Source organism: Pipra filicauda, unplaced genomic scaffold, assembly GCF_003945595.2.
Source record: "Pipra filicauda isolate LSUMZ 115617 unplaced genomic scaffold, ASM394559v2 scaffold165_size2600900_pilon, whole genome shotgun sequence".
NCBI lineage: Eukaryota > Metazoa > Chordata > Aves > Passeriformes > Pipridae > Pipra > Pipra filicauda.
In genome coordinates, this window is record NW_024104162.1 from 1,577,311 (window position 1) to 1,604,810 (window position 27,500).

General features: G+C 41.2%; 2 protein-coding genes across 3 annotated transcripts in view; one reads left to right on the forward strand and one right to left on the reverse strand.

The window, feature by feature from the left end:
- Positions 1 to 626: 626 nt before the first annotated feature.
- KBTBD12 (kelch repeat and BTB domain containing 12) overlaps positions 627 to 27,500 on the reverse strand; it is a 30,878-nt gene continuing 4,004 nt past the window's right edge. The window contains exons 3-5 of the mRNA XM_027729265.2: positions 25,885 to 26,035; positions 13,978 to 14,175; positions 627 to 1,168 (exon numbers count right to left, since the gene is read on the reverse strand). Coding sequence (XP_027585066.1) covers positions 999 to 1,168; positions 13,978 to 14,175; positions 25,885 to 26,035 — 519 coding nt within the window. The 3' untranslated portion in view covers positions 627 to 998. The remainder of the gene's footprint in view (positions 1,169 to 13,977; positions 14,176 to 25,884; positions 26,036 to 27,500) is intronic.
- MGLL (monoglyceride lipase) overlaps positions 13,147 to 27,500 on the forward strand; it is a 106,679-nt gene continuing 92,325 nt past the window's right edge. For both annotated transcript variants that reach the window (XM_027729315.2, XM_039379392.1), the window contains exons 1-2: positions 13,147 to 13,231; positions 14,285 to 14,414. In XM_027729315.2, the coding sequence (XP_027585116.1) occupies positions 14,396 to 14,414 (19 nt within the window). In that variant the 5' untranslated portion in view covers positions 13,147 to 13,231; positions 14,285 to 14,395. The remainder of the gene's footprint in view (positions 13,232 to 14,284; positions 14,415 to 27,500) is intronic.

A 27,500-nucleotide genomic window follows, 5' to 3' on the forward strand; every position in this document is an offset into this window, starting at 1 on the left:
TTCAGAAGCACTGTTTGAATTATTCCTCTTCCCTATGATTATAGCCAATTCTGTTGGTAGAGAATTTACCTTATGCTACTTCATTAAAGCTATTCCTATTATATAAAAATTTATTGTTTAGCATGTCTATCCTTTCCCTGTAGCTGCAAAGCTGATATGCAGATAATAATGATCTGCTTTGTTATTTTGCATCCCCTTCTCCATCTCTCAAAGGAAGTTTCCTAGCAGAGCTCTAAGATCTTGGTCACAAAAGGCCTTGTAACAGATAGATTCTATGTGAAAATTTAGGATTCTTCTTGTCTTTGGTACAGACTGACTAACCTTGCTGGAAGACTTTCTTGTGACTTGTTGCCAAAAGACTAGTTTTCTACTAGTACAGGTTCAGCTCTACTGGCAAAGACAGGATCTCTTGACTGTCCTGTCTGTGGGTTAGATAATGTTTGCTGTAGCTTGTGCACTTGGCTAATGAGTTTTTGTTTAAAACAAACAAAGGCTTGTCTATGTTTTCCCTTTGCATCAGTAAACTATGGTCTGGCACTTGTTTTCATCAGTTAACTTCATATATTTCTTAGCTTCCTGGATAGCTTAGTAGAACCATGTGTGATAAACAGCAAAGGAGGGTTTTCCGTGGCTAAAGCTTTCTGTCATGTCATGCTCTGCTGTGAAATGAGCCCTGGGCTGCCCCTTGCCTGTGAGGCAAAGGGTCCCAGCAGCCCATATTGTGCCCAACACTGAAGCTTGTGCAGCCAGATTGAAGATGAGAAGCCATGCACAAAGGCTGGACAACCCTGACTTTCAATCACAGAAGTGCAGAGTACCAGTACTAGCAAATAAAGCATTGTCCAAGAAGCACAGCCCGAAGGCAATTCTGTCCTTAAGCACATGTTGCCATTTCCTCTCTGTGGCACTCAAGCTCTCACCCAGAGCCAATGCAGCATTTGTCTCTCCACATTCTTCAGTTTCTGCAGAGTCTGGAAGCACTGAGAGTCACTGAACTTCTATTGGTCCACTAAATCTGGGGGAGGAGGGATAAGATCCCGGGGGTTCAGCCGGGCAACAAGGCAAACATCATAACTGTCGTGCATGAGGACGTTGGTGGCCACCACATTCCACTGGTTCTCCCATGTATCCAGCTCAAGGATCTCTTTGGTGATAACCTCATGACGAGCTGAAAGACAGAGGCAACAACAGCAGGCATCAGGAGGCAAGTCAAACAGGATCAAAGAGGTTTTTGCAGTTGTTATTACAACCCTTCTGAAAGGGGGCAATAAAAAGGTAATTTCTGTGGTATGAATGACTACACTGTGTGAGGAGCACACAAGTTGTCAATGTACAGCAAATGAAATAGTGCAGATGGAGATCTGTGCAGTGCAGTCAGTCCTCACCCTCTGGGCTCCAGGTGCAGCTGCAGGGACAAAAGCATCAAGTGCTCCATCTTGGCACAAGTATGCAGGTGGCATTTCAGCCTGCAGTCAATTGTCAAATGTTCATCTTTTTGAGACAGAATATTGCCTCTTGTTCACAAGTATGCCTACATGCAATATATTGTCTTTTCTTTGCCCTGACTAAAATGCAGCTCTCAGGCTGCTGGAAGCACTCCAAGACTATTTTTTCCTTGGGTGCAAAGTCTGGACATCCTGTGATTTAGGAGAAATAAAAAACCTCCAAGGCTTTAAATGTACTTTAGATGGTCTGAAGTGCTGAGGAATTTGTCATGAACAGTCAGGTTAGAAGAATGCCATTAAATCACAGCCAATCTCCAGACAAGAAGCTTTTTACAGAGACTAACAAAAAATGAAAGAATCTCCATGCAGCAGAGAACCATAGCTGTCAACCAGCAGTGCTATATTAAACTTCTTACAAGACCACAAGCCCTTTCTCTGCTAACAGCAGTCCTGAACTCCACAACAATTGTTACTCAAGCCCAAGTTCTCTCCTAAAAATAAAAAGCGTCTTTCATTTCTGCCCACTTTTTCTTTTCATCTTAAAGTTGCTTTCTCACAGCAAGTAACCTTAGCCTAAACTTTTCTTACTTTGAGCTGAGGACATGCACGTGCTTTGCTGTCAGATGAGTTTCTGGAGAGATGCAAGAGAACAGACACTCCACAAATATCAGGATAAGAACCATAATAACAAAAAACCATTGAATACTCCATGCTGTTTTATTGAGTCATAAGAGACTGGTGACAAGATAAACTTTACAGGGTTCAGACTGAGGTTCCCATTCAGCTATCCCTTATAGAAAGCTTTTTTCTAAAATAAAAAAACAAACCAACAACAAAAACCTCCCACCACCACCAACGCTGTCTCATGTCTATCAACTGCACCTCATTGTTTGGGCACTGCCTTTGTGTGGAACTGGCAGCAAAGGATTGGAGAAGGGAGAAAGAGTGAAAAGCAGAAGAACATTCAGAGACAAATATTGTTTCCCTTGTTGGAAACAGACAACATATTTTTCCAGAGGACAACAAACCAGGGGATTTAGTGCCCCCAAACCAGTGCTGTCATGGTTTAGGTTCCATGCAAAATTGGTGTTGGTGTTATGATGATGTTGTGTGGTGAGATGTAAAATACCTCTCAGGCTTCTCTGTGAGGAGGAATTTCAGCATGTGGGGAGGTCACATGGAAACAAGACTTCTCCTCCTCCCAAGATTGACTTCCTTACTGAGTGCATACAGGACAGCTCTGTTTTCTGCAGGTCCTGCACATGCACAAGATCTGTGGATGTTGCAGTTTTATGAACATTTCTGCACGTTTTTGTCATGTTTATCTAAGGAAACCACTCACCAACCATTCACCATCTCTGTCCCCTCTGATAAAGAAGGGCAGCACATTGTTTCCACCCCACCATCCACAGCCTGTACTCATTTTGCCCTCAGTTGTGTCACAATTGGTTGTAATACAATTTTTGTTGGTCCAAACTCAGACCTCTGGGACTCTCACAGATCTCTAGGAGCTTGCTTGAGTAAAATTTGAATAAGATTTCATGATATAGTCATACCTGAGTAGTTTTGTTCTTTTCCATTCTGTGAAACAAGTTATGATGGTTTGCTTATTGAACCTGGATATCAAAGGAGAATAATAATAATAATCCATAGGAAGGGTGCAGCCATTCAAGATAGAAGACAACAGACTGCTAAAAAAACCCAGTTACATGTGAAGAGAGAAGGCATGACTGACAAACAGCAAACAAATAACCAGCCAGTTACCAGTACCAGCAAAGAGCTCACTTCTATATGACTCTGCAAGAGTGAAGAGGTTTTTCCTAAGAGGCAAATACAGACACAAACAGACCTAACCTGTGACATAGGAGGCTCCAGTCGCTGTATTTTTTTATTAGATCATCTCTTTCATACAATAAATTTTTATGCCTGGGTTTTCTTTGGCATGGATGATGACAAAAATGAGACAATCAGAGGAAAAATCAAACGTTGGAACCAAGACATTCTGTGAGTGATTACAACACTTCAGAAAAAAAAAACATAATTAAAACATCAAAGGCTTATTCAGCAACCCTTCCTTACAAGCCATACTGTGTTTTTTCCTGACCCTGGTGACTCCCCACCTTTGGTGCCCCATGTTTCCCTTTTCTGTGGGATGTTGTAACTGGTTTTGTTCCACTTTATAAATTCTGCTTTCCAGCACATGGAGTGTTAGTTAACTCTTAACCCTTGAGAGATAAAAAGAGTATGTTTTTTAAATAAGGGAAGCAATAATTTCTCTAGTCTTACCTTGTTTAATATGAAAGGAAACAGCACTCTTTAGATGAGAAAGTTCATGTGAGGAAAGACACTGCTCAAAATAGTCATACTTGAGAAAAAAAAAATACATCTTTTCTTTTTAAAAGAGAAATTAGTTAAAGCATCTCAGTTCTTAAGCCTTTTTTTTTAAATTATTTTTTAATTTTTCCTGGTAAAACCAATAGAAAAGGTGATGTTTTTCAAAGAGAATAGCACCTTTGACTTCAGGCTCTAATGTTATATTTCAGCTTTAAAGTTTTAAGCTTGAAGGTGCAAATAATTCATGATTCTGCTTCATTGATTCATCTTATTTAATTGTAATTTATTTTTTTAAAGGTAATGTGTTAGCAGCCAATTTGCTTCCAAGAGAATCATGGAACACCCACAAAAATAAATTGGCTGTATTACAGAACTTAAAAACTTACCTACTTAAAAAGCCACCCCACACAACTCCCTGTCATCGTAGCATTATTCTGCCTCACTTACCAGATGACCACCTTACCTAATAAAAGGATTTCACTAATTTTTTTCTACAAAACCAGGCAGTATTTTTCTGCACTTTCTTGTTTAACCATGAGAAGTTTTAAGAAACTGTCTTACACTGTGTTTTTCTGCAAAGGAGTTAAAGTGAGAATTATTCTGGTTGTACAAACCTAACTCTAGCGCATATCCTTTTCCAGCAGTAAAATTGTGTTTATAATAGTATGATTTATTCATACTCAGGAAAGGAAAATGTTAAACCAGCATAGGGAACATTAATCATTAATTTATCCCCACCAGAAACTATGGTATATTAAAAAGAGTCAGAACATTTTTGGTACAGTTATGCCTTTTGATGTGCAATTGCAGACTGAAGCTACACTGAGCCTACAAACTTATCTTTTCCCAGTGTCAAGACTTGAGTTTATACCTGAAAACATTTACTTTATAAACATTAAAATTGTATTTCATATATGCAAATACAGTAGTCAAAGCAAAATGAATCTTATCTTTAAATTATCTCTTATATTCTCGTCTGTAAACACAACATTTTCCTGCAATTTTTCATATGACTTTTTTCTTTGAAAGTGCAGAAGAAGAACAAAAATATTAATTTCCAGTAAGTGCCTGCCTGCACTCCCTATACACAATCATGCTTTTTCTTTAAAAGATTTTTATGATTCACTCCCCGAATATGGCCAGACTTCATTTTATGATGTAAGTTTTCTCATGTCGTTTGAATGTTTGATGAACGATTCTTGGAAAGGCCCCCAGTATGACTGCAGGCAACATAAATATTTGATCTGCTTTTTCATCTGGGTTTTTTTTCCCTTTTTTTCTTTTTTTAAACCACATTCCATTTGTGATTTGGAGGTTGAGGGGAGGAAGAACTTTCCATGTGACAACGGTATTTATTAGCACTTTTGTCCTTTTTTTTGACCTTGCTTTCTCTTTCCTATTCATAACCAAAAATTCAGATACAATTATTAGGGTTTGGATTGTGAGGGTTAAAGGGAGGCAGATGTAGAAGAATTAAGCAATATGCTTAACAGGTAGAAAATCCATAGTTCATCCAGGATTATTAATCATGCAGCTATTATGTTTGTAAGCCAAGAAAAATAAATTCACTGTGCTGTAGCCTGCTTAGTGTCCAGAGGACTGAACTCAAAAAATGTCATGCTGAAATTCCATTCACTGGAGCTAAATCTATGGCAAGTTTGCTAAAATGTGGTCAATATTTCATTATTTCTTCCAGAATTCCATTGACATCAGCTCGTATATTTGCTCCAGCTTATGAGTGAGGAAGCAGAGTTATGGAGATGGTGAGAGCATGTGCCAAGTCACGAGTCATGGTTCCTCTGCATCAGTGCAGGGCAGAGACATCTAAAGTAGTTTGGGGACAAGCTCACCTGCCCACTAGCAGTGACAGAACCACATTGACACACTCTTGGATGGCCAGCAGCACCTTAGCAGAGTAGGTCAGCATAGAACCAGAACCTCAGCACAGAACCACCTTGTGTGGTGGGAGTAGTCTCAGTGTCACATCTGTCCTTGAGCTCTGTACTCTGGGACATCCTCACACAGGCCACTTACCTGAGGTCCTCCTGACACTGTCCTCAGGTTGTCATAGCACCTTTTCCTTCCAGTTTGCAGTTTCCTAATATGCTCTGTCTTCTTTTGCATAAATCAATTTATAAAAAAACACACCAAACCTGTAGCAAACTGCTACCTCTCTGCTCTGCTCTTTCCATGGAAAAAAGCATTTGTACATCACAAGGTGCTTGCCAGTTCCCAAACAGTCCTCGAAATGCTTACTCAGGTGTTTCTTTCACTGGTTTCCCCAGTTCTTGACACATAAAGCCACCCCAGAGTTGCCTTGAAGCAGTTCAGCCTCCACTATTCATTTGTACCTGTTTTTTCATGCCATTATCTGTACCAAAGAATGATTTCAAACATATGGGACTAGCCTCTGCTACTTATCTTTCTCACCACTAATAGCTGCTTTCATGATTACAAGATGCAGAGTTAGGTGACCTGGGAATTCATGTTTGTGTTGCAACGGGATAAAAGTGCATTTAGATCATTACCACCAGATGTCCTGGCTCCTCATTTGCAGTAGGAAAAATAATAAGTTCATCAAGTCTGTGGCCTTCAATCCCATTTGTGTATGTGAGCTGCCCCCAAACTCCACCAGTGTAACACAGGCAGCACCCCTCGTGGGGTCAAGGACATCCATCATCTGTGCCTGTGGGCAGAAGCAGGCAGAGAATACACAGGAGAAGGAACTTGGCTTGGCTGTTTAACATGCTGGCCAGCCTTCATGATGTGAAGTACCAAGGCAGTGTATCCCACCAGACACAGCCAAAACTGGGAGGAAGGTTACTGTTTTCAGAGCACCCGCATGGAGAAAGGTAAGATATTCACTCTCATAGAGAGGTCCTCTATCCTCCTGCTCTGCTGTGTAATTCTTCGGGATCATAGTTTCATGATCCACCCATTTACTCACAAATCAGTGTTTTAAAAAACATATATAAAGAACTGGATGGTCTATGGAAGGAAACTTCTAATTCAGTTACTTCAACTGTTTTTCTTGATTGATTGATCCAGCTACCTCAGCTTTTAAAATCTTTCCAGATTTTGCCTGCAGTTCATAGTCAATGCCCCTTTCAGACAATCTTACAAGCACTGGTCCTGCTTGCACTGCAGGTGATAGCAGGATCACAGGTTACAGAGGCAGCGGGGTCCATGCTCTGGAAGTCAATGCACCATTCATACGAGTGAAAGCTGCAGGATCAGAATAAGAACTACTGGGCCCAGCCCGTCCTGAGATACTGTTTCTAAATGCCTTACAATGGATTAATACATTATTTATAGATGATATAAAGCATGTTTAGACTGTATGCATGACAGGCAGTTATGAACACAATAGAACATGTCATACACGGCTACAAGCCATGTTTCTAAACAACCTATTGACCTCTTCAGCAATTAATTAAAACGCATTAAAATATCTATTAATCATTCATTAACCCTTTATAAACTATAAATGAGATGTAGCAAGAAGCAGGGCTGAATTGCTAATACCATGCTGCCAGAGAGTGGGTCAAATTTAGATGTGGAACGAGCAGGTGCTGCTCCCCAGCAATTCCCCTGACCCGATTTGGCCTCATTTATGGCAGCACATTTCCAGCTAATGAGCGGGGTAGATGGGCAGCCCTCCCTGGGCAGGCAGCCCCGTGCAGAGATCTCTCCCAGTCCCAGCAGCTCACGCTCATGCTGGGGGAGAATTCGGTGAAAGGTCAAGCAGCACTTTTTTGGGGGTGGACTCGGCGCACGGGCTGGAGAGCCGTGGCAATGCCTGCGGCACAGCGGCCAGCCAGGAGCAGATTTCTGTGCTGAGCAAAACACGGGGGCCCTGAGCCCCTTCCACTGGTGGGAATATTTATTCAAATGGTAACAACTGTGGGTAGGAGAGCTTTAATTATTCATCAGTGCTCAGTAAATTTTAACAGAGGGAAACGAACAGTGCTGCAGATAGGCAGCCCGGGGTTTGCACCTCTGCTTTATTTAGCTGGGAACATGGGAAGGTGCTGGAGAAACAGGTTTTGTTCCAATCTCTCAACCCTCAAACTTCACAAGTGCAGTATTTACTGTGCCAGACTCCTTAATATGTCTATATTTAATTTGATTCCAGTAATGTTCCATAACCACTATAATAAAAAACAAGCACTAGAACAATTCTCCATCTAAATCACATAATGGAGGAGACTAAGGGGAACAGCTTTTATAGGAGATTAGTCAAAAGAAATAACTATTAAGCTAGTCCACTGTCAGGAGTGCATGGTGTGGAGATGCAAACTCATTAGCTCAGCTGGAACACAATAATTACTACACAGTTCTGCACTGCTGCAAGCAGAGCTGCTTCTATTCCAATGCATGGATTGCAGTTTATGTAAATGAGGCAGAAAATGCTAGAAAATTAATCCAGGGTAACTATTAATTTTTTTTTTTTTAAGAATCAGAATTACACAGTTAGTAGGACCCAGTATCACTATCATCTGCCTTGGCTAACAGTTGCAAACACAAAATTGAGATTCCTGCATAGATAATTTTTACCTTTACCCTTCCTCTGAGTGTAACAACACTTAAATGAAAAATTAATTTCTACTTGATATCAGTAAGTAAATAACAAAATGAAATTGAGCCGTTCTTGTCCTGCGGCTTGTTGCTTGGGAGAAGAGACCAAAGCCCACCTGCCTACAATCTCCTTTCAGGTAGTTGTAGAGAGTCATAAGGTCCTTCCTGAGCCTCTTTGCTCCAGGCTAAGCAGCCCCAGTTCCCTCATTCACTCCTCATCAGATTTGTGCTACAGCCCCTTCCCCAGCTCCATTGCCTTTCTCTGGACATACTCCAGCACCTCAATGTGCATCTTGTTGTGAACACAGAATTCAAGGTGCTGCCTCACCAGCGCAGGGGGGCAGTCACTGCCCTGGTCCTACTGGCCATGCTATAGCTGATACAAACAGCATGCATCAAGTTAAAAAAACAAAAATCCAAGTCTGTATTTCAGTTTCTTACTTCAAATCTATGAGACAGGCAGTTGTACCAACCTCCATAATCTGAAACTAAAGCTACAACCCCGAGACACAGGCTATGAGATCTGTATTTGTGCAGCAACAACAGAAAATCAACAAACACCTGCCTCGGCAAGTGACAGTGACAGCAGACGACATGGTCCCAGCAAACAGGCACACACCCTTGCCTTCATTATTTTCACCAGAAAAAAAAAAGATTTATAATGCTCAAAAGCAGTCCAAAAGAAAGGGAACCCAGTATGGTAGGCATTTTATAAGGGTGTAATTCTGCATACCTGAAGAGCTGCTCCCCCCTCCTTCAGGGAGCCACACTAATGAGGCTCCTTCTACCAGGCACAGGGTGATGTCAGTAGCTGTCAGACTGTGCAGGTGACTGGTTTTAGTTCGATGCAAAGGAAATCAAACATGTCAACAAAAACACTACAGTCAGACTGCAAAGGCTGGTTTAAAATCCATAGTTACAGCAGGAAAAGTGGCAGTGTATTTTAGCAGTTAGTGGAAAGCTGCTGGCCATTTGCACACTGAGCCCTGCTGAGTACTCATACTAGGGATAATGTTTCCACTCTACAGCACTATAAACTAATGGACAAAATCAGCCATTTAAAACATGTCTGATTATCCTGATGAATGCTAGAACATTGCTGAAAAATGACAACATTCACGACACAATGCTACATGAGCTGGAGCTGAGACAAGCAGATTAATGGTTCCTGTTTGACATAGCAGTTTTAGTAGAAAATGAGCTAATTTGTATAAACTACTGGCTAACAGATGAAGTTTTGCAAGTCTTGCTAAGGAGAAAAATAAAGAACAAGAATTGCTCTTTTTGGGTAGTTATAGTGACTGTAAGAGCATACAACATTCATCAGCTAGTGATACAACACAGAGGTCTCAGGGGTGTTTATACCATCAAACCATAGACACCAACATCCTGATGCGTTTGGCTTAGGTAAGCCAGGTTAGAACCCCTCATACTCTGATCAAAACACAAAGCTTTAAGAGACAGGAGAGCTCCTCAGGGTTCTGAATTGCCTTCTGGTCTTTCAGAGCAGATGTAAAGCACCAAGGACTTGAATATGTCTCTGAAGTGTCTGTTCTTCTCCATCTGCTGCAGGAAGCCTGAGGTCACTAAGGTCTTAGTGTAGGCACTGCAGAGAAGTGTCTAAGCTTCAGCTGAATCAAACCCCTTTCCTCTTTCATGGGCAGGCTTTGAGCAAACTTCTAACTTGAGGAAGCCTTACAAGCTTCACCAACATACCTCAATTGAACAACAGTTCAGAGGAAGCTTGAGCACACGTTGGAGCTCACTCATCTTTTAGAAAGACTGCTATTGCTACTTTCAGCTGGCCAAGCTGACTTTCCTCTCGAGTAGCTGCAGGTTTTCTTCCTCTGCTCACAGGGGGACTGTTCAGGCTGCACCACTTGTCCTCCCTTCAAGCAGACAAAGATTTGTGAGAGGCAATATATACAGAATGGGAATCCTGCCATCACAAGAATTCAGCTGTCACATGAGACTCAGAAAAGATGGTAGCTCAGCAGTATTGACCTTATCATCCAAATTTAAGGCCCTTTGAGCAGTTGACAGCTGCTTTTCAGCTTTGTGTACAGCATCTCGGGACTCTAATAATCCACTGGGACTGGACTTGGCTGCTCTTGGGAGCCAATCAGATGAGCAAGGTGTGTTTCCAGGCCCAGTTGAGGGTAATTTAAATAGCTCAAGGGAGTGCTGGGAACAGGAGCAGCCAGGCGGGGGGTAGCACGGCAGTTTGCAGGGCAGTTGGCACGGCAGTTTGCCCGGCAGTTCACGCAGGCACGGCGAGCAGGAAGGGCACGGCCATTCTGCCAGCTCTTGCTGGTGGGTTTTTGTGATAGGTGTGTGTGGGGGGGGGGTTCATGGTTTTTGTTTGGCTGGTTTGGTTTTCTGGTGTTTTGGTTTTTGGGTTTTTTTCCCTCCCCTCAACTTGACTAGATCCAGCAAATGATCAAAAGCCATTGCTGCTGCAGCTGCTGCCAGCAGAAGTGTGCTGACCCAGGCAGAACCCCCCAGGAAGGACACAGCAGTCCAGGTCACCGGCTGCAGGGAGTGTCTGAGCCTGGCATTAGCACCAGAGGACAGTACAAAAGACACCCTTGTAAGGTGTGATCAGGTGAATGATCTGCTCTGTTCAGTGGCAGAGCCTAAGGAAGAAGTGGAAAGGCTAAGAAGTATTAGGGAGAGTGAAAGGGCACAGTCTTAAGCTGTGCCAGGGGAGGTTTAGGTTAGACATTAGGAAGATGTTCTTTACAGAGGGAGTGACTGGGCATTGGAATGGGCTGCCCAGGGACGTGGTAGAGTCACTGTCCCTGGAGGTATTTGAGAAGAGACTGGATGTGGCACTCAGTGCCATGGTCTAGTAGACAAGATGATGTTAGGTGAAAGGTTGTACTTGATCTCAGAGGTCTTTTCCAACCTAGTTGATTCTGTGATTTAGGTCTATAGCCATGCAGAAAGGCATATAGAGCATGATACATACCAGTAAAATTAAGATGCAACAATGTCTTTTGCGGGCTAAATTTCACACTGCTGGATCAAGAGTGGGTTTAAGCACATGCAAAGGCAAATTGAGGCTGAAGAGTTTGGAACAGATCTATAGTATACAAGGGGTTGGTTTCAGCCCCTTAGGCTAAGACTTTTCACTGCAGCAATAATTTTGGCTTATTTGCTCTTGTTTGGTTTGTTTGCTTTTGTTTGTTGGTTTTTTTTTTCTCTGAAGCACTTTTTCTTGAATGTTCCCAGCAGCCCTTTAGCGTTCAGCAGGCAGAAAACCCAAAGACTACAGCTGTGCTTTCAGCTTGTTCCAAGAACTCCACTTGGTTGAAGCTAAATTACAATGTTTTGTAAAACTGAAATATCCTCTCTTGGTTGCATTCCTCATAAAAACCAAAGTGACATGCCAAGAAGCCCAAAAGACTAAAACCAAACAAGCACATTCTAAAATAACCCTGTCTGCTACTAAAGCAGTAGCAGCACATGCTGTTCTGTACCTTGAAGCTGCTGAGCAGCTGTAATTGTGAAAATGCAGAATCAAGCCACCCTTTCCAAGCTCCCATATGACAGTAACAACCATCTCTCACTCCACCCTTCATCCCTAAAGAGCACATCAGGCAAGAGCCCTTTCTAGCACACAAAGCAGATGGGGTCAGGAAGAGAGGCCAGCTAGATAACCTCTTCAGGTTCAACATATGGCCTGCACTCATCTTTTTCTTCATGATGGTAGCTAGAAGCTGCTACTGTTGTCAAGATTTAGAAAGCCCTTTTCCTTTAATAACTGGAAAGTCACATTAAGAAGCCTTTTTTTAGGGCACAGGTTCCTCTCAACTCCTCAAATATGTGGTTATACCTGATTTACAGCTGACAGTGAGAATCTTATTTTGGCTCCCCTGTTAATAGGCACTATAACATCTAACAACACAATCATATGCTACTTCTTTACAGGTATACAGAACACACACATAGGGGGTCAGAATTCAGGTTGCACAGGTAACTGCAAAACTGGCATTTTCTAACTTTGACGTCTTGTTTTTCAATCCAAATAACAGTATTAGTGCAGGAGAGTTCTACACATAATTATATAGATTGTAATAGTAGAGTGAGGAATTGGGACCCCATTGAGCTGGCATTATTCAAACATACAAAAGATGGCCTTCCTGAAATCCACAGGAGGACTTTCAAACTCTCCCAGAACAACCACTCTTTTTACATGACTCAGTGACAGAACATGGTGGCATTGTACAGAAAGTGTTTTTATGGCTCTGAAGCTTCCCTAGTCAGAAAAATCTCATATTAATCTCTTAGTCATCTTGAACAAAATTGCTTAATTTATCAATGATAATGATCATAGAGTCATAGAATTGTTTAGGGTGGAAAAGATCTTTAAGATCATCCAGTCCAACCACTAACCTGGTGCTGCCAAGCCCACCACTAAACCATGTGCCTAAGATCCACATCCACATGTCTTTTATATCCCTCCAGGGATGGTGACTCAACCACTTCCCTTTATCAGCCTTTTGAGATTTGTACCCACTAACTTTAGACTTTTTCATAATATTGCTGAGAAAAAGACAACTATGGTGGCACTATGGAAACACAGTGATGTGTCATAACCATAATTGCTCTGAAGTCACACAACTTCTATCAGAGATGACACGAGAACAAGCCTGTTAGAAGCTGCCAAACAATTGTTTTCAGGAAGCAGCTTCCTCAAACAGCAGCCAATAAAGGGGTTAGAAAGCAAGATGTGAACTAGCTGATGAAAATCATCATTCTAAAATAACAGTGGCTTTATGTTTAGAGGTTGTTATACAAGTCAATGGAACTGGATCAGTGCAATAGGAAGACGTCACCCAGTGATACCACGTGGCCATTCCTGGACAACAGTGAGTCTGACATGACATTTATTAGTAGTGGATGATGCATCTGTGCTGTTCCTTTCTCCTAGAAAGAAATTAGGGTAGCAGCTCTATGTAGCAGAAGAGTTTAAGTGTGCTTCTTTTGTGACTCTTTGCATTTATAATGAAAAAAAAATAATGGTTATAAGCACTGGAGATTTAGAAAGAGCTGAGCACAGTTGGAAGGAAGAAGAAAAAAGAAGAAAGGTCTCCATGAGGCTAGGATTATTTAAAATCATCAGATCTGGAACTTTAGTCTGTTTGCATCTCAATTCCCTACGCAGAGTATTCATTAAATACACAATCTTTTTCAACAGCAATAACAAAAATCATGTAAGTAAATAGGCAGAGATAGAGTGGCAAAGTACAGATGGACAGGGCCTTAACGTTCAACAAATATGCCCAAGTTCTTTAATGTCCATGAAACACTAAGCTCCTGATCTGTAGCTCTGGATATAAATCCAGAATAATTCTACTGAGGTTTTAGATTTGGAGAGGTTTAGTGCATACTGGAAACATCCTTAAATGTTCATGTTTTGTTAAGGAAAAAAGCAAAGGTTAAACAGAACACAATTCATGTTGACATTAGGGGTTGGCAGTCCAAAGGGCAGAATCATGTTTGTGATTCCAGGGCATGCCTGTGCCACCTGATAGGGTTGATCAGTCATCAGATCAGTCTGTATCCTGTGAAAGTGACTTTAACTACACAAGGAATATTGGACTCATTTTAGTACCTGCTCCATGAAATCCTCCACAAAGGTACAGCTTCCCTTCCACACAACCTGCACTGGTAGAGTTTGTTCGTAAGGAGAGAAGAGGAGAAGGCATAGGAGGTCCATCTCTCCAAAAGTCTCCATCAGGGTTATAAATCTCCACTGCATCAAGACATTTCCGAGTCTGTCCTCTGTCATAACCAAGGCACCCAATTCCTCCTGCAAAATATATGTAGGTCAAATGTAGTCCCACGTTCTCCTGAAAAATACATTGCTGGCTGCATTTTCTGTTTACACGTTCTCATCTCCCTCTCTTTTCCTTTTGCAGCTCCAGAAGTTTGTGAGAAAGTAAACTCAAAGCAGAAGCTACTGCCTATTATCTACAGACACCGAAGCAAGATCCTTTTTGAAGTCTTGTATCCAAATAAGGACAAGCAGCATGTCTTCAAAACACAAAGGTATTTTGTTTTGTTTTCTCCCCTTATAGTAGAAATTGTCATAATTAATTGTTCTGTTTGCTGCACAAATTTTAATGGATCAAAAACTATTTTTCAAATACCTTCAGTGGATTTGACCTTCACACATGTTAACCAGCAATCATTTCCATTTGTTGGTTAGTTTTCCTCAATAAAAGAAAAATGTAACACCTATTTCTTAAGGCAAATCGACTTCCAGAAACAAACCCATCCTATACACAGGAATGCCAACCAAGTTATATGCAACAGTATTACTGTGGAAGGGTTAATTAGGGTGCTTGAAGGCAGTGTGCAGGATTAAAACAAATCCCAGTTTTCTTTGGCTGGGACATACTGCAACAGGCTGCAGATATACCTGAAATATAAGTGCGTGCTGGAAACACTAAAAATCAGTGTAAACACTGCCTTCCCAAATCCCTTCAAGCGATCAAATCCAGATTTTGAATTCACAGCCTTCGGTTCTCCAGAATTAATATGCTGACGTACCCACGCAGGTTTTCCGTCTGTGCCAATGGACACAATACCCGTAATGAGCACTGATGGTGTGCTGAAGGGGTTCTTTTGTGCATGTGTGTGTATGTGACCACTTTTAAATATAGAATGACTGCAATATGCAAGCAATTTCCACATGAAGGCTAGCATCCCAGATACACGTGTAGGATTGCTCAGTTGTGGAAATCCAAAGTGCATTGTGTGGCATGTAATTATGTCCTTGCATATGCAAAAGGAAACGACTGCAAGTGCAACCTGTGCAAGGCTGGTGCAGCTGCTTTTAAAATATATTGCCCCTAGAATGCTGTTAAGCTGGTCTGTCAGAGAAAACAGCCCCTAGTGGTGTTCCAAGTTTTACTTGCATATGGTTTTCCCTCTACATCTTAAAACTGTGTTATTTTTTATAACCTTTTTGCATTCTCCAAAGGTGTTTGCAAGAGGGAACTACATATAAATGGCGACCACAATGCTCCAAACACTGTATTTCTGATCTGTATTTTAGAGTCAGGTAAAGATAAAATCAGTTAACCCTGAGCAGCAAAACTAAAACCAAATTCAGTGTTCTTTATCATCAGCAGGAAGTTTTCCTCTGGCTGAAGTTAGCAATATTTGATTTTGTTCAATATTTGAATTTGGAAACCTTAACTGAGTTGGGTTTTGAGTTCCTTTTCCATGAACATAAAATCTTTACTTGCCTCAATACCTACCAGCAAGGTCCTAGCAGTTTGGTACCCCTTAGTGTTTGCTTGAACTAGGCTGGCATCCATATGCATTTGGTATTAGCTTAACACCCTCAACTACGCAGTATTTGCTCTGATGGGCTCCTCCTCTGAGGCTTGATTCACCTAAGAGACCTGAGGTAGGGATTAATTGTGGTCATGGAATTTTGCTAATCATTTCCATGCCAAAAAGGGAAGCATCACCCCACTTAGCCTTTCTCATGATGGAGTCTCACTGAGCTGTTCCTTGGGGCTATTTAGAAACAAAAATAATCTTCAGACTTCAGATGTTTACTTATTGTATTGTTCTCTATGAAAAAAGCATTATCCTCTTCTATGTAGTATTTTCCACTACTCCTTAATGACTTATAAGAGAAGTGCCACTCTTAGGACAGGACACTATTCTCCTGAATTTATCAAGGAAACTTTTAAGAGCTAATAAAAATGTTTAAGTGATAAGTTGATTGCTTATCTCACAGGCTTTCTGATTCTACAGCATCCATTGGTATAATCAAAGATTACAGAATGCAAGACAATTTGCTACCAGGGCATGTACAGTCTTCAGAGTGCAGTGTAATGCAGAGAGGATTCTCAAGGCAGTTTTAACTGGGAACTAATAGTATTAAAGCTCCCCACAGGCTAATTTGACCCCTTCAAAAGACAGCTTTGTGGTGCCAAAACCAGATTGCTGCTGGTTATCAAGCTGGGTTTTTTAAAATTAGCCCAGGTGTTACTGTACCCCACTGAAGAATATGCACTCACCCACAAGAAAAGTCTTCATTTGAAAAATGAAAGAGCTTCTTGTTCAATCAGAGGAATGAATGGCACCAGTTAGGGAATGCATGCAGCGTGTCAAAAAACAATAGCTCTGCTGATTGCCTCAATATTTCAGCAGGGAGGGGAAGGTGAACAAAATAGCCCAGAACTCTTCTAGGAGGATAATAGCTGCTTATTTCTTCATGTATTTTTACTGTAATTTTCTAAATAGAGTAACTATAGGGCAAGGTAACCTCAGAAAGAACACAAATAATCAGGTACAAAACTGATACAGCAGTCAGTGGCTTTTTGCAAAAAAAAATCCCAACCGTTACCTGTAAATGAAGACATTCAGCTGCTAGTCCAGGGGAGCCATCAGCAAACATTTCTCATATATAGCTATTAGGAAAGTAATTTTCCAGGGCCTATTAAAGCATCTTTTAAAAAATTTCAGAGCTACCATATTCTCAAGCACTTATGAAACCTTCATTGGACAGTTTAAGCAACTTATATCTAACCTCCTTTATTCCTGTCATTATCAGAGACAGCCCTGAATACACAAAATATCTCCCTTTTATGTAAACCCTGCACAGCTATTTCAGCTAAATCAAATTTTATATTCAATTTACAAGGGCAAAGCTAAGTTCTCAGAAAAAAAAAAAAAAAAAAAAAAAATAAGAGCAGAATAAAGTTTAATTTTCAAGCTTAGAAAAAGAGCATTCTGAAAAACAAGAAATCAAGAACTTCAACCTCCTCTTGTAAAGCAATTCTAACATTAAAATATTGTTCACAAGGAATATGAGGATATTAGGCTCTATGAGCTCTGTTTTGCTGTGTTCCCAGATGCACTAGCTGAGAAATGCTCCTCTGAGACAATACAGTTTTTCCTCTATAGAAACTGATGTCTCAGGACTCTTTCCAAAAAAAATAATACACAAATCAGAAAAAAAAAATCTCAAATTTAAATCAATTCACATCGACAACCAACTGGAGGAATATCACTTTTACCAGGCTATTCATCATGTACAACGTAGAATTTAAATTGGCAGAAAAAAAAGCTTTCTGTGTCAGACAACTCAGGCCACTTTCCGATCCATCACTGAAGACTGCAGATAACCCTGTCCCACAGGCTTCTTCATTTAGATTTAGGAAACCATTAGGAGGGCAAGTGGAGACGTAGGGAATTACAGTTAAGACCACTAAGATTGTCTTTATCTCATATTGTCTGGGTAAAGAAGCAGAACAACTGAGCTCATACTCCTATAGGAACCTCTACATGAAATGGGGGTAAGCTTTAGGAAGCTAAGGCAGGGTGCAGAAAGAGGACAGAGGTGCTTAGGTCATTTGAGGAAGACTCTTGTACCAAATGACCTGTCAGCAGTGCATGGTGTGCTTGCAATTGTACCTTAAACCACCCAGAGCTATAGATAGGGTCATTTAAACACACTTGCTGTGGTCACAGCCTCCTGGGAGCCCCAGCAGGTGTGCCAAGGGCAGCAGTGGCTATTTCCATGGCCATGGTCTGGAATTTATGCTGGGGAGGGTCCTTCATTAACCCACATTCACAAACAGAGTAGGTGAATTCAACACCACCTGGCTTAGTTCCCTGCATAAAGCCCAATTACATGTCCTTTGTGCAGGGGAGATGGATTTCTCACTTGGAGTTTCGAACATTTTTGTCATTTTCACATTGATCACACAAGAGGATTTAATCACAGAGCTCAGACTTCTCCTCCTGTCCCTTCCAAATGCACCCTTTCAACACTTTAGGCTTTTTACATTATGCATTTTCCCTAGGAGATATTTTAGATGCCACCGAAGGACTAAAAAAGCCAGTGAAGCCACCTTTGTGTTCCCAAATCCATTAATGCTTGAGAGCTTTCTATATCACGCTCGGATGAGTCTGCAATCAAACATACTTTCAAGGGCAGTCTGTAAGCAGTGATTCTAATGGACTTTAAATTTAACATGAAGCTCCATTAGTAAAATAAATATATAAATAAAATACATGATCTTTATTAAGAAATCAGGATTGAGAAGACAAGTCTTTGATGCAGGAAGGCAAGGCGGGGTAGGTGATGTGATTAGTACATCTTCAGAATCTCAATGAGGCACAGTTCTGTGCTGTGCTCTACCCACACACTGCTCATAGCTGGCTGAAGGCAAAGCACACAGCTTTGGCTCAGGTCAGCTGCATCCCTGGCCCCATGCTCGTCTGAGAACACCAAATGCAATTTGAGTCACATCGGCTCTAATAACAGCACACCCTTCCAGCACTTAAGGGGAAATGTCTATAAAGGATGGTGAAGTGGTAAAGAGTCACTGGTAATGATTAGTTCAGCAGGTGCAAAGGCAATATTTCTATAGGAGTGAGCCTGACATGCAGCTGAGCTACAACTTATAGGGAACATTCCTACCCACGTGCACCCAGTGACTTCACCAATGTCACTGATATGTGTAAAAGCAGGCACTAGCACAGAGCAATTGCGCTTCTAGGGCACATCCACACCAAACTCTTTTGCAATTAAATTTCCCAGGCAGCTGGGTGCAACAAGGATAATTTTCTTTCCTACAGGAAAACCACACAGCTCCAAGTCTCGATTGCTCTTTGCATAGACAGAACCGCTGACCAAAAGTACACCTACAAGGTGGTTTGGGGTCCAGATAGAACTGAAAAGAGCTCTCCATTGAGACTTGGCAACAGATTTCATACCACTTTATTTGGTTCCCCTACTAACAGGCACCTGAAGTTAGACATAAAGTACAGTCTCTCAGCCAGATATCAGAGAACAACTAGAGCAAAGCTGTTTTCAAAAGGAAGGTGACTCAGATAACAAGCTCACCATCAGGACACAGCTCCACAGAACCAGGGACAGGCAATTGCAGAAGGTCCCACCAGCAGCTGTCAGGCAAAGACAAGGCTACAAGGAAGCACTGACTTCCCAGACCTGTGTTTAAATGGTGCTCCTGGACCTATGGGCAGAGGGCGTGGGTGGAGGCCCCAGGTGATGCTGATCAAGATGATCAAGACCTATTAGTGCTCTCAGGGCACTGACATTGTTATTCTTTATCATATAGTCAAGTCCTCAGATCATAATACCAAGGAATGTGTGTTCTTACTACTGCCTCTGAATTTTTATCAAAGGAACCTGGGGAATGGGTAAAAAAAAAAAAAAAAAAAACCAACAAAAAGGAGTAATTCTCCAATAAGAAAATGAAATCCAGCTTTGCCTCCTGTAAAATAATTCACTATTAAATCGATCTCTGGAATGCACAATGGATTTAATAGTGCTAATCTCTTAGGTAACGTTTCCCTTCATTAACAGCACTCAAGCTGAGTCTCAGCAGTTACATTTCTCTCTCTCTCTCTCTCTGCAAAGCGGGGCTGCATAGCTGGTTTCTCAGAGAAATGAGGGAGCCATAAAGCCCTGTGTGTGCCTGCCAGGCACATCCAAAGATGAAACCGAGGAGCACTGTCATTCTTTACTAACCCAGAGCACAGCAGATGAGGTAATGCAGCTTGTAGAAGACGTGAGGGCAAAAGATTGATTGGAAGCAGGGCTGAAAAAAACCCAGATGATTGTCTTCCTAAACATGGCCAGTGTTTTGGATCCAGCTCCATTTCTCATGAATTGCCTTCTTCTGATTTCTTTTGATAGTCCCAAAGGGTGTAGAAAGCATTTCTGATCTAATCTATCAGACCAATTTTTTGCCTGTTTTTGTTCCTCCCTGCACACTAAGGAGGCTATTGCACAGGTATAACAGAGCAGAATCAGGCCCATAAGCTGCTACTTGTCACAAGTCCAAAGCATATTTATAAATAGACAGGTTTATTTTAGAAGAAGTTGTTATTCAAATGCACAGTTAATACTCAAGCATGAAAGCTAAAATGTCTCCTTCCAGCCCCTCCCACACACACTTTCTTTTCCAGAGAAACCCCAAAGTACATATTCAAATAAGCATTTTATGACTGAGACATTCAGTATTTAATTGAACTTCATTTGACTGCTTAAAATTTTTGAAAGAAGCTCACAACAAGAACTCAGGGAGAAAAAAACCAAGTTGTAAGAGGTGGGATGCCAGGCTGAGGAGGATAACTGAAAATTCTTTGGTTTCTAAATCTTCCCTAATAGGACTTCTCATTTAAATCCTTCTATACATTCTTATTTATAAGGTAGAAATTATATAATGATAAAAGCAACATATGGTTAAGGATGTCATGGTGATACAACATCTTTTACCAGTGACCTGTATTTCAGAGACAGGAGTTCTACTGAGTGTGTTTCAACATAAAGTAATGAATATGGCATTCAGATGGATTCATTTGGATAAATTTTCCTAATTTGTATGTTGGCTGTGATAAGTTTTCAGAGACCTGGCTGGAAAGGATATTTTTTTAAGCAAGAGATTAAAATGCATGACCTTAAATAAAGCCCTCCCATCTGGTTTTCTTCCAAAAGCGTCTCAATTGCCTCTGTCATTAAGAACACAATACTGCTCTTTCTTGGGCTTTCCAACGAATATAGTTATGTTCCTGGGAAAATATAGAGAGAAAGAGCTGAGACCAGTCAAATGAGATGAATAGGAGAAAGGATTTTGAGCCTTAGGAAATGCTGTTCATTTACTTATGAGGATTATGTATGGTGTATAAATAGCATGAGATTCTCTAGGAACATTACACAACAAACAGACAATTACATTGCAGGACTGCTGATTAAGACACACGGTACAGGTTCCTGAACAATGCTATTACTCAGACCAAAAACTCTAATCTATCTCTCATTTTCCTTCCATCAGTGTGACTCTGGAATAATTCCATTTAAGTCGTTAGGGTTTTACATGCTGAAGCTGCAATTAGGCTGGGAAGGGGTTTTGGACAGTGACTACATACTCTCTGTTCTGTGCCAATAGGACTTCTCAGAAATTAACATTTCAAAGGCTAAGCATCAGATTCTGATCTGGGTTAGAATAAAATGAGCCTGACACCACACAGTTGACATTAGCAGACTACTTAGTACAGATTTACACCTGCATGCATGAAAGCAAAAATTGGACTTGTCTGTCAAAGAAACTGCTACTGCACCTTATTCAAAGCTAGCATTACGTATCTTCTTTCTGCTTCATATTTATGATAGAAATTACTTTCATACATCAGGGATATTAGAGAGGATCAACTTTCTCTGCAGTGATTTTTTGTTTCTGTTCTAGAGTCCTCAATGTGCTGACACCTGTATAAGTTATGTAGAAAGACAGAGATCCTGCTGGAAAGAGCTGACACACATCACTGAACAACTTTGTTTCCAAGACTTGCTGGAAAAAATTCTCATCTCTCTGCAACACTGCTTTATATACCCAGCTAGAGCTATCTATGTCTTTATTTCATGTTTTTATTTCTGGGAAGCAGGGCTTGGTCCTGAAGACATACTGAAGATATCTCACTTTTATCCTTTCACCTGTTTCCTTTTAGCCTCTCTCCCTTTCCTTCCTCTGTCCCCAGCAGCCCCCAGTGGATCTTCTTAGCTGGGTGCAGACTGCAGGAGGCCCGTGGAGACAGTGCACCCCATGAGGAACAAGTATGATATGAGAAGTGGGGGATGCTTGTGGGGATGCCATTCTATGCTTCTGAATGGCCCCTTCACTGAGTGTCCCCTCAGTGGGGACGTTAGATGTTCAAGTTCTGTGCATACAGACTTCACCATGGGGAACCCCCATTTGGAGTGAGGAGGGGGATCAATAGCGGTGGTAGAGACTCCACAAAAGTCTCCCTCTCATCTATAGCACAAAAGCTTAGTCATTATGCCTGAGTACAGACATCTCTGAGCCACTACATGAGAACAACCTCTCCTCTTCAGAATGTGTCTTTTTGCACAAATCACCCTTGACAGCATCTTTCTAGACTCCCAGAGTGCCCAACACCCTTTATGAAGCAGGGTGATGTCCAAGGGATCCACAGCTTTGAGGAGCCTGCTACGCTTTTACTGCCCTCATGACAGTTGCTATTCTTTGCTCTGTCACTGTCAACCTCTGTTCTTTCCATTGCCATTCCCTCCTGAATGTCATCTGCATGATCAAGTACCACATCAGCCAGATTAAGAACATTTTCACTGCTTTCCTTTCAATGTCACTAATCTCCCATTCACCTGGCTGGGGTTACCATCACAATTCTTTCCAAAGGAAAACTGGACCCACCCAACAGCCCAGCAGCCTGACAACTCACAGGGTAACAAGAATTTGTCACCATGGATAAACTGTGGAATGTTGCTTTTCTGTGTGAGGTTCTAATTACAGTTGGCAAGTGTGAGTTTACAGCTGGATATGAGACCATGTGTGATAGCAGCAGAGTAAGATGTCAATGTCATGACTGTATCACTGTTTCCAAACAAAGTTTGTTTGGAAATTGCTCCATCATTTTGAGAGGCCTTGGAAAATGCTTTAATGTCTTCCACAGAGTTTTCAGATCGTGATGGTTAGCATTTACCAACTACATTGTCTTCTTAATTTTAACAGATAAATCTCCATTTCCACGCATACAGATGGATTTAAACCAGAATATTCAAAGACAGAATTTGTTAACAAATCATTTTTGGCTCAGTGTCAGGCATGTTTTTCAATTTAAAATGTAGTTGTAATATTATTTGATTTCCCAAGAAAACAAGACTTATGCAATTACCCTCACTACATGTGTGTTCTCTATCTGCACTTACATTAGTTTCTTTGCCTTTCATAGCTTTTGTGCCAGTTGCCCAGTTTTGATTAAATTTTGCAGATTGATGGATGTTGAAGTCCTCACGAGGTCTGTGAAAACAGGCAATCAGGAGTTTGCAAAAGCAGCCCAGACCTAGGTCAAAATGTCTTCTCTGCAATTGATATTCCTGCTACCTGATGGTAACTCATTCGTGTCTGCACATGCTGCAGTTACACCTTGAGAAGATGGAGCATCAGAAGGGAGGCAGGCTCAGAAATGTAATGGTAAAAATAGCCCAATCTTTCTCAAAAATCTGCTCCCTGGAGCAGCGTGTGAGCTTAGTTACCCTTGGTATAAATCACAAGCAAGTTTGTCCATTACAGTGAAATTACCCCAGATTTACACTGTCAAAACTGAGAACAAACACTGCCTTTATGAATGCTTAACTAGATTTAGTGGCAAGAGTGAAGGGTCCACTGCAGCAAACTGTTAATCTCAGCATTAAGTGCGTTGGTTCCCGTAGGAATAGGCTGGAATAAGGAGTGCCATGGGAAGGTATGTGAACCAACAAAGTGATGGAGACAGGTCAAGAGCCTGTTACAGCCCATGTGCATATTTGATTGTTAGCAAAGATTTTCTCACACATGCACAAAAATTATTGGTATTGGCTAGCATGTAAGAAAGAATTCACGTCAGTGTTCAGCTCCCTGAATACAGCAACACTGCCAGCTATAGATACAAAAACAAGGCTTTTTATTTTTTTAACATTAGCAAAATGCTTCTGCAGGTCTGTGAGACCATGAACTTGCCTCAATGCCATTTAAACAGGCACTTTTCAGATTTAATGCTGTGCTTTGTGTATAATCTGTAAATTTCATTACTGTAATTGTTCAGATATGCTTCTTGCTTTGTGAGATTTGAGAGAGGAAAATGGATGCAGTTTTCCCTATTAGCCATTCCTTTTCCCTGTCTCAGTGTCAGGCTTGCTGTGAAGAAGACTGTCAATTTGTTTTATCACATGCATCCCAAGGCGGCTCCTTTTTTTGCTCCCTGACTCTCTTGTGTCATCACAGTGTTCAAGGTCTTGATCTTGGAGCACTGTCTTACTGAAATGCATGAATGCAGCCTTTCTCTTCCCAACTATTCCAGCTGCTTCTTCTGCCCCATTAGAGCATCAATGTCAGTATAAATAATTATATATATTTAACCTTTTACAAAGGATGGAGTTTCCACATTTCTGAAGCACCTTTGAACCTGGGTAGCCAACACTCTTATTATTTAACAGCACACTGACATTCTCTATCACTAACCTTTGACAATAATGATATGATTTTCTGGTTGCAAAACTCTCTTTTCCATATGGGCTCCTTTCACCCTTCCTCCTGGTTGTGACTGTGGGCCTCTCTCAAGACACTTAAGAGAAAGAAGTTTCTCTAAAAGAAGACAGATGCAGCATTAAAGCCACTCTTTTCTTCTACTTCAAAGATGCTTTTCTTACATACACCCCCTGCAAAACACTTTCTGTATTACATGCAGGGAACAAGCTCTGCTTTATCCACATTATATAACAACACAGACAAAAACAGAACACCCCATGCGGGAGGTGTATTATGTTGATAAGACTGTATTTTTTGTTCACTTTGATAAGCTTGTAAGCAGGAATAGTTTGAAGTAGAAGGGATTGAAATGTCCCAAGGTACTGATGAGATTGCTGTCTTCTTCATGTGTGATGCTGCCCATGAGACCACAGGAGCATGGAAGAGTGTGAATCACTCACAGCCCACTTGTGGATTACTTGACTGAGTTTTTCCCTCACTTCTCCAAGAACTTTCCAGTCACACATCTGCCTATAATCCTTCTCTCTGTTACTTGGACACCTCTCTGACTCCTATCCCCCTTCTAAGATGCCCCTTTTAACTTTTTCCCAGCATCTGCAATGCCTTTCTTCTATATCTGCCTTTCCCTGGCTTATATCTTTGTTTTCTCTTCAGAAAAATCCCTTGCTTGCCACCTTCTGAGCTGTTTGCCAGTGTTCATAAACAGGTGATGTTCTCTCTGTTAGCCTGTACATAGGCTGGGATGGGACCAGGAAGAATGGTCTTTGGGAAAAGGGTCCTTTTATGGATTTACTGCAGAACTGAGGAACATGGGTGGGAATCATTTGGGACAAAAGATTTTGGGGTAGGAGATTATTGAACTCTTTCACACGAATCAATATTTTTGGTCAAAATTCTGTTTTGAAACAAAAAAATGGAAAAGATTCAGTCAAAAAATGACAAAATGAGAGATTTGAGTTTTCAAAAGAATGCACTGTGTTGAGGTGGGTGGAAAAGAAAGATTTGTTGAGTTTTATCAGGATATAGAAATAATTTTGGTTTTGATTTGGAGATTCAAATTTTCTTTATCCTTATGCCATTCTTTCATGGTGCTGAGTGTGTTCCTTAGCTGTTCAGTGCTCACTTGTGAAATGATCCTTACAAGGCTTCTCTACTCACCTTTTAAAATTCATTACTATTTATAACACACACTGATACCCTAAAGAAAAGTAGCTTAAAAAGTTAAGTATCTTTGTTTCATTAATCCAGAACACTAAACATTCACTTAATTTAAGCTACCTAAATCAAAGCAGGAAGAAATAATGAGGGGAACAGACAACTTTAGAAAAATACCACCCATTTAGTCCAGCGTACTTTGTCCTACAGCACATAACAAAGGGTGAGATATTTCACTTCACAGAGGCAAACTGCTGGAAAGAAGAAAAAGTCATGGTACTATCTGTTAAAAATCTGTTTCCTCTTACCCAAGACATAAATTTCCCCGCTGACTATGGCTGTGCTGAAGCGGTACTTTGAGTACTTCATTGGAGCTCCTTCCGTCCATTTGTCTTGGCCCGGGTCGTACCGAAACGTTCTGTTACTTAATCGATCCGGCTCATCGTCAGGCAGATCCATCTGTATGAAATATGACAGCCATATAATAATACAACATTTGGAGCCCTCTGCACATGCCTGCATGCAATTAATCACAGCAGACAGCTCGGCAGATAAATAGCATAAACACATCAATTATAGCCGCAGGGGATTGTACTCCCCAGGGTTTAACAGCACCCGTGGCTTGTGGCTGGGAGTCCGCTGTAGAAGGCAAAGGAATAAGTGGGCATCTATATTCTGCAGCAATAAAATTGAGGATTTGGGTAATAGCAATACATTCATGGTCCCAGCTCGGGAAGAATGTACCCCTTTCACAAGGCTGCTGTACAGTCTTAATTATAATGAGGGAAAACCAGTCAATCTGTCTTTTTTTTTTCTTGCTGAATGTTGAAATTTATTCCCACTGTTACTCAGACCATACCATGAGTCTCAGTGAGGTACTTTCCTGGCCTTTTTCAGGCCTATATAGACACATAACTTATTCTAATAAACATTTGCATGTTTATTTAGTCAGTCTAATCACAGTAATGTTGTTCAACTACTGTAACTTTGATGGTTTTCATAATAAGCTCCTAACCCCCTGCAATATCTTTGCTGCCATAATACTCCTTTTATATTCACTCCTACTCCTCTTGTTCTCTCTAATCTTCTTCCCCCTTCTCTGCCTGTCTCATACGATGCAGGGAACTCAGATTATGTTTTCTGGGTACAACACCCTTGAATGTAAGCAGTGGGATGTGGGGGGTGGATCCAGAAATATTTTGGGTTGAAAGTTTTCACATAGAGAGAGTGAGAAGGAGAGGACTACTTTGCTTGCTTGTGATGGTGTTATATGTGTTCCTGGTTTTCTTCTTATTTTTCTTTCCCGAAAGACCTTTCCAACACTAATGCCATGGACAAGACAGTAGGAGGCAAACTACAGAGTAAATATATAGCCCCTTGGTTACTCTCTGTAAGTGCCCAGGGCATGTTCATTCTCTGTGGTAAGCGTGAAACACTAATTTATTCACTGAAAGGGGGGTAAGCTGTGTGTTTTCCACACAGACTAAGCATATACTTAGGAGCAGGTACCATTTGACATGCTGTAAATTCATGTCCAAGCTCATTTTTTGTGGTAACACTTGCCTCAGAGTGCACCCTGTGCTCTTTACGTACAGAAAACATAGCTTTCAGCAGCCCTTCTCTGTGTCTCAAGGGTCTGGAACCTTCCTCTCAGCCTCACCGAATGCTTCCTTCTGCTTTAACAGCCCCCAGTGACCAAGACTGGACTTGCTTGGGTTTCTAACTCTGCTGGCACCAATGAGGCCAGACCAAAGCTGAGCGAAGCAGTGCTAATGTGAGCAGAGCCCTTGCCCTCCTAAGCTGTCATTTGATGTCCTGGCTTGACTTTGTCTTGTCTTGTTTCAATTACAAAGCCTGAAAGGGAAGGGAACATGTATTTATCTCTGTCCTGTAATGGACACGTGCACTCAGGGCACTCTGTCAA